Below are 14,899 nucleotides of genomic sequence, written 5' to 3'. Positions count from 1 at the left end.
GGGGCAACCAGGCCTGCAGGGAAAGGCAGTTGGGGGGGACCCAGGCCTGCAGCGGAGGGCAGTTGGGGGGGGGACCAGGCCTGCAGGGGAGGGCAGTTAGGGGTGACCAGGCCTGCAGGGGAGGCAGTTAGGGGAAAACAGGCTGCCAGGGGAGCAGTTAGGCATCAATCAGGCTGGCAGGGGAGTGGTTAGGGGGTGATCAGGCTGGCAGGCAGAAGTGGTTAGGGGTAATCAGGAAGGCAGGCAGGCGAGCAGTTGGGAGCCAGCAGTCCTGGATTGTGAGAGGGATGTCCGACTGCCCGTTTAGGCCCGATCCCAGTGGGCAGTCGGACATCCCTCGAGGGGTCCCAGATTGGAGACGGTGCTGGCTGGGCTGAGGGACACCTCCCCCCCATGCATGAATTTCGTGCACCGGGCCTCTAGTTCTATATATAATTAGGTATCCTTAATTTGCAGATGGTACTTAAAAATGTAACGGAATCCTATATAATAAAAGGCTAATATGCAAACTGTCCCCTCGGGAGTTCAACCAGGAGACCAGGAGTTCGACTGCTTGCTATGACATGCACTGACCACCACGGGGTGGCACAGAACATGGCGGGCAACCAGCGGTGGTGGCGGGGCACTGAGGGAGCAAGGGAAGGGGGAGGCAGGGAGGCAGGGAACTGCGTGGTGGCACGAGCGGCGAGGGAAGGAGCAGGCGGGGAACCTGATCAGACCTGATCACCGGCCAGGTCTAGGGACCCTACCCATGCATGAATTTCGTGCACCAGGCCTCTACTATAAATATAAAAACTATATTTTGTTCTCATTAGCCAGGTATAAATACAACATATATCTCCATGAAACCTGAGGTGATGTACTTGTTTATAACAATAGAGTTATGGATATTTATTACATAATATGATGAAACAAGAATACTCAAATAGGTTGGAAAATAAGGTCAATATTACCTTTGTAAAATGAGTGGGCAAAACTCTTTTCAGGAATTAACTTGGCAAGGAATCCATGGTTCAAAGTTGGATGAGGGATAGATGGTATGACCACAACTGTGAAGAAAATCATGGAATCAAATTTGAGCCAGTATGTAACAACTGCAACATGGTCCACTGAAAAAACATGACAAGTTTATATTATTGAAACATGCAAGCACTGATAGCAACAAAGACTGTACCCCTGGGGGAAGGAAAGTGGTTATATATTAGGAGAAAGGAAATAATATACTTAAGTAATTTCAGCAATAGACACAGACACATAAAAACAAACACAAAAATCAGAACTGGTTTAGTGAACTGGTAATTCACTAATATTTGTTTATTTCATATACATATGACTGATAGGAATACATTAAAAAAAGAGTTAAGATAATAAAATTTTAGTATTTTAAATGGTCAAAAGACATAAACTGCAGTGGTAAGATAATGTTTAATTTGAAGAACAAAATTAAAAGAGTATACTACAATGAATAATATCATGTTTATGAGTTTAAACTAAATATAGCATGGAACAGCAAAGTATTAAAACTTATACATAATCCATTATTTCCACAACAACAATAAAAGGTAAATGAGATATGAAATGCTATCAAAAACAAGATGCAGAGATTTGACCACTAATTTCTATGCACTTGTTAAAATACCCATTTTATTTATTTTATTTATATGTCATATACATTTATTTAGGAAATAAAATTTAAACTACCAATTAATCCAGTGGTACATGAAATAACCACTGGGTTACCAAGGTTACACTGCAAAAAAAACACACAGAGAAATAACCTTGATATAAACATGGCCTGTAATGAAATTGATAGAAGGAACCCCATGATATTAAAAAATTTGTTGCCAGGAAATATTTAATATTTTCAAGCAGAGCAGACAAAGTTGATAATGCAAGAACTCCTACAACATGAGTATAATCGATAGGTAAGAAAGACATGAGCCAAGATGATTCATTGTTGTCTATTAAGTCTTTGATTTTAATTGAAGCTACTTTGGTATAAAGTTTAGAATGTATGTTTGCCTATTATGATCTCTGATAGAATACTGATATTGAATATAAAATATTTTGAATATAGATGATATAGAACATAGAGCATTTCTATTTAGATACTGAAATAATTATACAGCAAAAGAAAAGGAAGGAAGGAAGGAAGGAAGGAAGGAAGGAAGGAAGGAAGGAAGGAAGGAAGGAAGGAAGGAAGGAAGACTATCTTTGAACTTGGCTATAAAGATTTATATTTTGGTTTAGTCTTGGTCTTGTACTACTCTATAAGAACCTCCTACTTTCATGTTTATAAAAGTTAGAAGTAATACATTTAAAATATGAGTTGCTTGGAAATAAAATAGTAGTATAAATGATTTGTATTAATAAATATAAAACATTAAAACCAAAACAGCACAGGTAAATGAGAATATAGCAAATATCACAGAAATACCATTCATACATTTTTTTTAGGAATTAGATGAACATTAAATTAGTCTTTATATTCCACTATCTTGTAAATGTATGAGATGATTATGAATAGAATCACTTTAAGTCTGGATGTAAAAATGAAATTAAAAGAAGGCAAATTATAATGCAAATTTAAATAATATAAAAATATTAAGTACCTGTACTCGTTGGTGAATTTATTTCCTGTCTGATGTTTCTACCTGGTTGACTTCCAGTTCTTGCAGTCTCTCGCTGGGGTTCTAATATGTCACGGTACTTGGAAACCATCAGAACCGAAATGAAGTAAACAACAGCTAAAGCTAAGAACTGTGCCTGCTTGCTATCATCCTGTGTAAAATAAAAAGGCAATTTTGACATTCAAAATTTTTAAAGTGAAAATTCTTCGAATACAAGAAATTATTCCTATTACATTGTCTTTATGGAACAAAATATGACATTTAACTTTTATTTATCTCCCTCTCCCTTCCTCTCTGAAATCAATAAAAATATATTAAAACAAAACCACGAGTGTTAAAATTTTGCTGAATATACCACAAAACTTTATTCTTTGTGCTTTCACCATTATTATCTATTTCTTCCATGATAGAGTATGTATATTAAAAATGCAGCGATACGCAGCATGTATATTAAAATATGTAGTATGTATATTAAAAATATGCACAAGGTTGAAAAGAATAATTATACACCTCAATGATAAAAACACAGTTTCAAATGTTATAACTAAAAATTAATAGAATATAATTACAATTGGAATACATAAACATTTCTGACATGTTATTATCTGAGCAAGAGACTATTAACACACAATGGGGGAGCATAAAACAAATTTTATACAATCTCAATATGAGATAAAAGGGTGACATGGTAGCGTAAGAGAAAGCGATTGCAATCTTTACCGGCATAAACAGTTTAAAAAGAAGTAAAAATCTCACTATCCTGCACTGGAAAAATAACCACTAAAACACTGCCAGGATTGAGGCTCCTAATTTCAAAATCTCAATAACAAAATGGAGTTATTCCAGAGGAAAAGAGCCAAACAATAAAAGGTCTGATAGAGATCAGCCTAGTTAGGATAAAGAGGTAATCCTATCAAATAAAAGGGTAATACGCAAATTAACCATCACTCTGTCACGAAGATGACGGTGCCCATAGCCACAAGATGGCGGCACACAGTCCTATCAGCCTCCCTGGAGTCCTCCAGTCCAGGGGGGGCTGCTGCTGGAAGCAGGCAGCGTGAGCGGCCTGGCGGAATTCTTGCTTCATCGCCATGGCAACGGAGGGCCTCTGGGTAGCGGGCATGGAGTGGCCGGGGTGGGATGCTTGCTTCATCGCCAGGGCAATGCTCAGGCCGTGGAGGGCCTCTGGGGGACAGAGGGCCAGCCCACAGCCTCCGCAGCTGAGCACAGGCCCAGAGAGGAGATGGCAGGCCTTCCTCCCACGGAAGCAGAGCGGGTCCCTCGCAGCTCCAGCAGAAGCCTCACGGCTCCTGTGGAAGAAGCAGCGCGGATCCCGGTGGCGCGCTGCGGTTCTCGCTGGCTCCCAGGGAAGCGGCAAGCGGCCAGCGGCCTACTGCGCACGATATTGTGCTATAGTCTACTAGTAGTTTTATAAAAAGCAACCTGCTGTCCAGCAGAGAAGATAACTTTATAATAAGCATGCTTTGCAAAAGTGTAAGAGCTGCATATTACCTTGAAAGCTCTATCCAAAAAGCTTAGATAACCACCTTATAGGGAAAACTGTTAAGAAGGAAAATGAAGAAGAAGACAGAAGGAGGAGGAGGAAGAGGAGGAGGAGGAGGGAAGGAAGGAAGGAGGAGGAAAAGGAAGGAGGAAGAAGGAAGAAGGAGGGAGAAAGAGGAAGGAAGGAGGATGAAGGAGGAAGAGGAAGGAAGAAGGGAGAAGAGGAAGAAGGAAAAAAATGAAGGAGAAGGAGAAGCAGAAGGAGGAGGAGAAGGAGGAGGAGGAGAGGAAGAAGAAGGAGGAGGAGGAGGAGGAGAAGGAGGAGGAGGAGGAGGAGGAGGAGAAGAAGGCAAATTTATATTACCTGTAAGACCACTACCAAATTAGACTATGTCTAAATAATCAAATGTAAATGGTTAGCCTTTTTCTAAGCTACGTAAAAGTGATACTTCAAACCAAAACTGCATTTACTATGTCCCATTGATAACTGGTAGAAATTAGTATCATAAAAATAAGGAAAAAAAAACATGCTTTAAAGTCTAGTAACTCTATTAATGGGTTCGCTGTATTATTTCATTTAAGTACAATATAAACAAAAATCAAAATTTATGTGCATTTGAATGCACATAAATTTAATACTATGAAACAAACTTAATTTAATGATTTAATACTATAAAACAAAATTAGTATAGCTAATGATGAAAATGACCAAAACAGATTAAACCTGTTCTGGCATATGAATTTAGTATTTCATATTTAGTGGTTGAGAGCTTTCTTATGATGTGTTTAAATTGCATACCACTTGCATTACAATGCTAATGGAATAGATATACAGAAAAAGGTAAAAATACAAAAGCTTAAATGGTTATTATAAAGGACATAAGTACAATCAAACTAACAAATGATACTGACCAAGAATAAATGCAAACGCAGCTCAAGCTGTGATACACCATAAAAGCCCATGTCACTTTTTATTTCCACCATTGGAAACTCAGTTCCAGGCAATTAACAGGCACTTAACAAATATATGTGAAATGAATTGATGTCAACCACCAAGTTGTAGAAGTGCAAATAATATATAGTTGTCCTAGCCAAGCTAAAATCTCCCTTAAATATGTTATGTAAATAGTTTCCATTTCTTTTCAAACTCAGATCTTCAAAGTAATTGTGCTGCTTATTCCCTATTCTAGCTTTGAAAAAGAATAACAATATACATAGAGGCTAAACATCTGGAGAACAACTAAAATTTATACAAGTTAATTGACTTTCTTATATATTATACAAGAGGCCCAGTGAATGAAATTCATGCATGGGGAGGGGGGTCATGCATGGGGAGGGGGGGTCCCCTCAGCCCAGCATGTACCCTCTCTAATCCGGGACCCCTTGGTGGATGTCCGACTGCTGGCAGTCTGACATCCCTCTCACAATCCGGGACCACTGGCTCCTGATTGCTCACCTGCCTGCCAGCCTGATTGCCCCTAACTGCCCCCCCCTGCTGGTCTGGTCACCTCCAACTGCCCCCTCTGCTGGCCTAGTCACTGACAACTGCCCCCCCTGCCTGCCTGGTTGCCCCATGCAAGCCTGCTGCTAGGTCATTTAGTCGCCCCTCACTGACCCCCCCTGCTGTCCTTGTCGCTGCACACAGACTAGACTGTTCAGTCGTCCATTAGGTTGCGATGGTCGCTTAGGGTTTTATACATATAGATTGTTATGAAGACATGAACTTTATTATGTTTCTCCCATCAGCTTAAGAAATGGGGTTCTCACTATGCAATCTTGAATCAGTAAAATAATTAAACTAGAGGCCCGCTGCATGAAATTCATGCACTGGGGAGGGTGTCCCTCAGCCCAGCCAGCACCCTCTCCAATCTGGGACCACTCGGAGGATGTCTGACTACCGGTTTAGGCCCGACCCTGTAGGATGGATGGAGTGTTTGTGTGAACTAATATAAATTCAAAGTAAACATCATTACATAAAAGGGTACGGTCTTTTTTTTTTATTTCAATAGTTTTATTCATTTCAAACATTTTAACAAGAAGAATGTAAACACTAATTATTATAATTTGAAACTTCAAAAAATGGAGGAATCATAGCACAATAACATACCTTATATTGAAGATGGCAAAGGCAAAATAAAATTGCCTAACAAAGGAAAGGTACAAAAGCCTTTCAAATTAAACTTAAATATAATAAAATAATTTAAAACTAAAACAAATAGAAAAGAACAAAATGTGTAAACAGTAAATTAAACATTTTCTTTAGTGCAACTTCCAAATTATGCCTGGAACGTAGATGTAGATGGCAATGTAGACTGGGTTGAAAGGTTTTTGGTCTTTAAAACATCAACTTCAGTGGGAACAGTGTTGTTGGTCTCCTTTTTAGCTAATGCTCTGATACTGTGCTCTCCAGGGGCGTGTCTCCCTACATCACCACGATAACGTGTCTACGCATTCCCAGGGTGATGTCGGGGGACTCGTCCACGGGTATTACAAGGAGCCTCTGGAAGATTGAGAGGTTGTTCCTTCTACTGAATGGGCGGATATAAATCCGCCCACTCAGAAGAAGGAGCTGCGGCCATGTTTCCCGAAGTTGCCATGTTAACACTGCTGCTGGTGAAGAAGCGGAGGGGAGAGCAAGAGAACCCTCAGCTCTTTCGGCTCTGCGGGCAGGATAGAACAGCCGAATGGGCCGGATCCGGCCCGCGGGCCTTAGTTTGCCCACGGCTGGTATATATCCTAAGCATCCTGAAACATCAATCAGAATGCATAAATGCACTCCTATGTTCATAGTAGCATTATTTAAAAGATCTGGAAACAGCCCAAGTGCCCATCAGTAGATGAGTGAATAAAAAGCTGTGGTATATTTACACAATGAACTACTACAATGGTTGTAAAAGAAAGGAACTATTACCCATTGCGACAACATGGATACACCTGAAGATTATTATGCTAAGGGAAATAAGCGAGTCAGGGAAAGACAAATAACAGATGATCTCACTTATAAGTGGAATCTAATGAACAAAATAAACTGCGGAACAAAATAGAACCAGAACCATGGATACATGGAACAGACTTGACAAATGTCAGAGGAGAGTACAGTAGGGGGTACTAGGTAAAGAAAGGTGAAGGGTTTAGCTAAAGAACATATATGCATAGCCCTGGAGACAGACAATAGTGTAGGGAGGGATAAGTGGGATATGGGGTGAGGACAGGAGCTGGGTGGAGGTGGACAAAGGGGGGACGGGGAATGGAGGACATCTGCGATAGTGTCAATAATAAAAATTTTAAATTAAAAAAAATCAGCAATGTCTTAACCACTGAAAACAAATGAGAGCAAGAAAGGAATTTATTTTTTGACATGTTATCAAATGTTCCTCCTTGCCACTACAGGTAGCATTCACTTTCGTTCAGGGTCAACAAAACTCAGAAATCCTAGAAAAACATGAAAATCATTAATCTTGAGAGAGAGAGAGAGAGAGAGAGAGAGAGAGAGAGAGAGAGAAGGGAAAGAGAGGTGATCTTACTAAGAAAATTATATACTTAAAAAGTAAAACAGCTGACAGACTATGGGTAAAAAAATAGTTTTCCACCTCAAGGTTATATTCTATTACTTAGTTTTCTTCTTCTTCTTTTTTTTTTTTAAATTGTCTAAAGTTTTACATATGTCTCCTTTTTTCCCAATTGACACCCCCCCAGGCCATTCCCACCCTGGGCAAGCCCACACTGCCCCAGTGTCTGTGTCCATTGGTTATGCTAATATGCATGCATACAAGTCCTTTGGTTGCTAACATCTCCTCCCCTACCATTTGTCTCTAGATCAATCTATTCTTGTTCATTAAATTATGTTGATCATGCCCTGACCTGTTTGGCTCAGTGGATAGAGCATTGGCCTGCGGACTCAAGGGTCCCAGGTTCGATTCCGGTCAAGGGCATGTACCTTGGTTGTGGGCACATACCCAGTAGGGAGTGTGCAGGAGGCAGCTGATCGATGTTTCTCTCTCATCGATGTTTCTATCTCTCTATCCCTCTCCCTTCCTCTCTGTAAAAAATCAATAACATATATTAAAAAATTATGCTGCTCATTATATCCCACATATGAATGAGATCATGTGATATTTATCTTTCTCTGACTGGCTTATTTCGCTTAGCATAATGTTCGCCAGTTCCATCCATGTTGTTGCAAATGTTAAAAGTTCCTTCCTTTTTTATAGCGGCATAGTATTCCATGGACCACAGTTTTTTAATCCACTCATCTGCTGATGGGCACTTAGGCTGTTTCCAAATCTTAGCTATTGTAAATTGTGCTACTATGAACATAGGGGTGCATATATTCTTTCTGATTTGTGTTTCTGGTTTGTTGGGATATAGTCTTAGGAGTGGGATTATTGGATAAAATGGGAGTCCCATTTTTAATGTTTTGAGGAAACTTGATACTGTTTTCCACAGTGGCTGCACCAATCTGCATTCCCACCAGCAGTGCAGGAGGGTTCCTTTATCTCCACATCCTCACCAGCACTAGTCGTTTGTTGATTTGTTTTTGATAGCCATTCTGACAGGAGTGAGATAGTATCGCATTGTTATTTTGATTTGCATCACTCGGATGATTAGCGACATTGAGCATGTTTTCATATGTCTCTCGGCCTTCTGTATGTCCTCTTTCAAAAAGTGTCTATTTACATTCTTTGAACAATTTTTGATTGGGTTGTTTATCTTTCTTTTGTATGAGTTCTCTGTAAATTTTGGAGATTAAGACCTCATCGGAAATATCATCAGCAAATATGTTCTCCCATGCAGTGGGCTTTCTTGTTGTTTTGCTGATGGTTTCTTTTCATGTGCAGAAACTTTATATATTGATGTAGTCTAATTTGTTTATTTTCTCCTTAGTCTCCATTGCCCTAGGAGCTGTGTCTGTAAAGATATTGCTGCAACATATGTCTGTTATTTTGCTGCCTATGGAGTCTTGTAGGATTTTTATGGTTTCCCGTCTTACACTCAAGTCCTTTAGACATTTTGAGTTTTTTTTTTGTGTATGGTGTAAGTTGGTGATCTAGTTTCATTTTTTTTTTGCACGTATCTGTACAATTTCCCAGCACTCTTTATTTTTTTTAATATATTTTATTGATATTTTACAGAGAGGAAGGGAGTGGGATAGAGAGCTAGAAACATCGATGAGAGAGAAACATCGATCAGCTGCCTCCTGCACACCTCCTACTGGGGATGTGCCTGCAACCAAGGTACATGCCCTTGACCAGAATCGAACCCTGGACCCTTCAGTCCGCAGGCCGACGCTCTATCCACTGAGCAAAACCGGTTTCGGCTCAGCACCATTTATTAAAAAGACTGTTTTAACTTCATTGTATGCTCATGCCGCCTTTGTCAAATATTAATTGGGCATAATGGATTGGGTCGATTTCTGGGTTCTCTGTTCTGTTCCATTGGTCCATATGTCTGTTCTTGTTCCAGTACCAGGCAGTTTTGAGAAATGTGGCATGGTAATGTAGATTGATGTCTGGTATTGTGATCCCTCCAACTTTGTTCTTCTTTCTCAGGATTGCTGTGGCTATTCGGGAATCTTTTTTTATTTCAGATGAATTTTGGGAGAGTTTTTCTAGATCTTTGAAATATACCATTGGTATTTTAATGAGGATTTCATTGAATCTGTAGATTGCTTTGGGTATTATGGACATTTTAATGATGTTGATTCTACCAATCCATGACCATGGTCTGTTCTTACATTTGTTTATGTCTTCCTTTATCTCTTTTTTCAATGTCCTGAAGTTTTCTGAGTACAGGTCTTTTACGTATTTAGTTAAGTTTATTCCTAGGTATCTTAATTTTTTTTGGTGCAATGGTAAATGGGAATGTTTTTCATTTCCCTTTCGGTGAGTTCATTATTGGTGTATAAAAAGGCCATAGATTTCTGGATGTTAATTTTGTATCCTGCTACATTGCCAAATTCATTTATTAAGTCTAGTACTTTTTTGATGGAGTTTTTGGGGTTTTCTATGTATAGTATCATGTCATCTGCGAACAAGGAGAGTTTTACTTTTTCTTTCCAATTTGGATGCCTTTTATTTCTTCTTCTTGTCTGATCTCTATGGCTAGCACTTCCAGTACTATTCGAACAGGAGTGGTGATAGTGGTCATCCCTATATTGCTCCTATTCTTAAGGAAATGAGTTTAGTTTTGCCCATTGAGGTGTGTCATATAGGGCTTTTATTATGTTGAGGTATAATCCCTCTGTTCCCACATTGTTGAGTTTTTATCAAGAAAGGGTGTTGGCTTTAGTAAAATGCCTTCTCTGCATTGATGGATATGATTATGTGATTTTCATCTCTCAATTTGTTTATGTGATGTGTCACGTTTATTGATTTGTGGATGTTGTGCTACCCTTGCATCCCCAGAATAATTCCCACTTGGTCATGGTGAATGATTGTTCTAACGTAATGCTGAATCCGATTTGCTAGAATTTTGTTGAGGATTTTAACATCTATGTTCATCAATGATATTGGCCTGTAGTTCTCTTTTTTTTTTGTGGTGTCTTTATCTGGTTTTGGGATTACAGTAATGCTGGCTTCATAGAAAGAGCTTGGAGGTGTGCCTTCCTCTTGAATTTTTTGGAATAGTCTGAGGAGGATAGATTTTAGTTCTTCTTTGAATGCTTGGTTGAACTCCCCTGTAAAGCCATCTGGACCAGAGCTTTTGTTTGCTGGAAGATTTTTAATCACTGCTTCAATTTCTTCTATAGGTATTGGCCTATTCAGGTTGTTTTATTCTTCTTGATTGAGTTTTGGGAGCTTGTATTTTTCTAAGAATATGTCCATTTCATCTAGGTTGTCCATTTTGTTGGAATAGAGTTGTTCATAGTATGTTTTCATAATCGTTTGTATTTCTGTGGAATTGGTTGTTATTTCACCTCTTTCATTTCTGATTGTGTTTATTTGGGTCCTCTCTCTTTGCTACTTGGTGAGCCTGGCTAGAGGTTCATCAATCCTTTTTATCCTTTCAAGGAACCAGCTCTTGGTTTTGTGTATCGTTTGTATTGTTTTTTGGTCTCTATGTCGTTTATCTCTGCTCTGATCTTTATTATTTCCTTACTTCTGCTTACGCTGGGCTTTTCTTGTTGCTCTCTTTATAACTCTTTGAGCTGTAGGGTTAGATAATTTATTACAATTTTTTCTTGTTTTTTGAGAAAGGCCTGCAAAACTATGAAGTTCCCTCTCAAGACTGCTTCCACTGTGTCCCATAGATTTTTTTTTTAAATATATTTTATTGATTTTTTACAGAGAGGAAGGGAGAGGGATAGAGAGTTAGAAACATCGATGAGGGAGAAACATCGATCAACTGCCTCCTGCACACCTCCCACTGGGGATGTGCCCGCAACCAAGGTACATGCCCTTGACCGGAATCGAACCCGGGACCCTTCAGTCCGCAGGCCGACGCTCTATCCACTGAGCCAAACCGGTTTCGGCGTGTCCCATAGATTTTGAATGGTTGTGTTTTCATTGTCATTTGCTGCCATGATGCTTTTTTATTCTTTGGTAACCCAATCATTGTTTAATAGCATGCTATTTAGCCTCCAAGTGTTTGATTTTTTTTTTATTGTTTTTCTTGTAGTTGATTTCTAGTTTTATGCCATTGTGATCTGAGAAGATGCTTGATATGATTTCTATCTTCTTGAATTTGAAGAGACTTTGCCTGTGCCCCAATATATGGTCTATCTTTGAAAATGACCCATGTGCACTTAAGAATGTATATTCTGTGGCTTTGGGGTGGAATGTTCTGAAGATGTCAATTAATTCCATCTGATCTAGTGAGTGATTTAGTATTGCTGTTTCTTTGCTGATTTTATGTTTAGAGGATTTTTCCAGTGCTGTTAGTGGGGTATTAAAGTCCCCTACTATGACTGTATTGCTGTCAATCTCTCCCTTGATATCCTTCAGACTTTTTTTTATGTATTTGGGTGCTCCTGTATTGTGTGCATATATGTTTACCAGAGTTACATCTTCTTGTTGAATTGCTCCCTTTAGTATTATGAAGTCGCCTTTCATATCTCTTGTTATTGCCTTCACTTTGAGGTCTAATTTGTTGGATATAAGTATTGCTACCCCAGCTTTTTTTACATTTCCATTCTCCTGAAAAACCTTTTTCTATCCCTTCACAATCAGTCTGTGAGTGTCCTTTGTTCTAAGGTGGGTTTCCTTTAGACAGCAGATACATGGGTCATGTTTTTTTATCCACTCAGCTACCCTATGTCTTTTGATTGGGGCACTTAATCCATTTACATTTAAAGTTATGATTGATAGATACTTGTTTGTCGCCATTTTTATACTTTTTGCTTGTGTTCCTTCTTTCCTTCCTATTTCTTCTTTTTATAGCAGAACCTTTATTATTTCTTGCATTGCTGGTTTGGTGGTAATAAACTCCCTTAGTCCTTATTTTGTCTGTGAAGCTCCTGATTTCACCCTCAATTTTTATTGATAGCCTTGCTGGGTACAGTATTCTTGGATTCAGACCCTTCCTTTGCATGACTTTGTATATTTTATTCCATTCCCTTCTGGTTTAATGTGTTTCTGTTGAGAAATCAGTCGATAGTCTGATGGGAGATCCTTTGTAGGTAACTCTCTGTCTCTCTCTGGCAGCCTTTAAGATTCTTACTTTGTGATCTGTGTTTGCCAATTTAATTATAATGTGTCTTGGGGTTGATCTTTTGGGGTTCATCTTGTTTGGGATTCTGTGAGCTTCTTGGACTTGTGTGAGTTTTTGTCTTCCCGATATCAGAAAAATTTTCTGTCATTATTTCTTCAAACAGGTTTTCTATTCCTTGCTCAGTTTCCTCTCCTTCTGGCACCATTATTATGCGGATGTTGTTTTGTTTCGTGTTGTCCCAAAGTTTCCTTAGGCTCTCCTCCTGTTTTTTATTTTTTATTTTTCTAGATGCTGCTCTGCTTGGGTATTTTTTTCCTACCTTGTCTTCTAGCTCACTGATACGGTCCTCTGCTTCTTCTAGTCTACTGTTGATGCTTTCTTTTGAGTTCTTTATTCCAGTGATGTCATTTTTCACTTCTTCTTGGTTCTTCTTCATTTCCTCTTGGTTCTTACACATATTGTTGAATTTGTCTTCCAACCTTTTCAGAGACCTTATGACCATTTCTCTGAATTCTTTCTCTGACATACTGCTTGCCTCCATTTAGTTTAATTTCCTTTCTGGTGATTCCTCCTTTTCTTTTGTATGTGGGCTCTTTCGTTGTCTCCCCATGATCGCTCCTCTCTGGATGTCTGGTTATGTAGCTCTCTCTCTCTCCTGCAATGACTGTGTTTAACTCGCCAATTCCAGGTGGATATTAATCGATTCAGCTCTTACTTCTCTCTGCTCTGTGAAAAGGCACAGGGCTTGTCCGCGTATTTGCACCACTTTGTATCCTTCTGGACAGACTTTTTAGGCGCCCGTGGTCAGAGGCTGGAGTCTTGGTATTCCTGGGTTCTCAGCTGAGGCAGCTCATCCCTGGGGGTTGTGGTTGTAGGGTACAGGGAGGTATCCAAGGTCCCCAATTGAAGGTAAGGGTGGGCTTCAGATCACCGCCACTCTCCCCTTTAAGATGGTGCGGTCTCCGCGGCAGAGCCAGCTGCTCTGGGAGAGATTTCAGCAGCAGTAGAGGCTGCCCTTCCAGGGGAGTCTGGTCTGGCTGTCCCCAACAATTCCTTGGAATATAACTGTCCCTCACTCACTAATATAGACACTCTCTGCACATCCATGCACTCTCCTTTTGTTCTTTCACTCACACACTATCTTGCAGCTTGCAGTCCTGTCGGCAGCCATGTTGGGTCCTATCACTTACTTTTCTTTAAAAACTTAATTTTTTATCTAATTTGTTTCTGAAATTAAGGCTAGTAAAAATGTCTATGGACTCATAAAAAATTCAAGTCAAGTAGAATGCTTAGCATAATATCCACAATTACTTCTAAAATGTATCATTTGAAAATTTGTGATTTTCAAATTTCACAGATTATAAGTGAGAAAAAAAAGTGTCTTAGAATATGTGAAATATGATGAAAAAAGAGAACACTTTGGAAAGCTCTACCTTGGAATTCTAACTCTACTACCTCATAATAGCTGTGTGATCTTATTCTTTCTGAATCTTAATTATCTCTTAACCGTTAACTGGAAGCTTAGGATAATATATATTAAGTTTCTATTATGTACTGTAAACTCAATGAACACAAGTTATATTCCTGTAAGATACACGTGGGGACACTTAATTCCTTTCCTTCAAGAAGAAAACTAAGTGCCACTGCTTGGTTATACAACATATTTATAAAACATCTATAATTCTTAAAAATGTCATTATCTACCAAAATTATCATACTTTACCATAATCACCTAATGCAGAATTTACTATTAAAACACAATTTCAAACTTATTAGATCTGACTGTGCCTCTTTGAGATAAAGATATGCTCTAAGTTTTAATCATTCTTCATTTTAAAAAGCATTCTTTCCACAAAATATTTTTTTTCAAGAGGAGTAATTTCCATTTCTAAATGGTCAAATTGTTAGTAAGTGATGTTTTTCCAAGTCTAGATTACAAGTCAGATTGTGATAAGATTTTCATATCATTGTTTTTATACTATCATGTGTTTTATCTCCTATTTTTAAATCCTTTCACTTATTAATTATAAAGAAATATGGGTTTATCATTAAAAATTTGAATATATAAAAACTTAAAAGGATTAAGAACAAAATGAAAACTATCTAGAGATAAGCAT

At 38.7% G+C, this 14,899-nt stretch overlaps 1 protein-coding gene across 3 annotated transcripts in view; it reads right to left on the bottom strand.

Moving 5' to 3' along the window:
- NBEA (neurobeachin) overlaps window positions 1-14,899 on the bottom strand; it is a 954,039-nt gene that overhangs the window by 597,208 nt on the left and 341,932 nt on the right. For all 3 annotated transcript variants that reach the window (XM_080658500.1, XM_080658501.1, XM_080658502.1), the window contains 2 exons: window positions 2,613-2,781; window positions 954-1,049 (listed from right to left, as the gene is read on the bottom strand). In XM_080658500.1, the coding sequence (XP_080514626.1) occupies window positions 954-1,049; window positions 2,613-2,781 (265 nt within the window). The remainder of the gene's footprint in view (window positions 1-953; window positions 1,050-2,612; window positions 2,782-14,899) is intronic.

Source organism: Plecotus auritus (genome assembly GCF_963455305.1).
Source record: "Plecotus auritus genome assembly, chromosome: 3".
In the NCBI taxonomy this organism is placed as follows: Eukaryota; Metazoa; Chordata; class Mammalia; order Chiroptera; family Vespertilionidae; genus Plecotus; species Plecotus auritus.
Note: the sequence above shows the minus strand (reverse complement) of the source record. Positions and strands in the feature narration are given on the sequence as shown.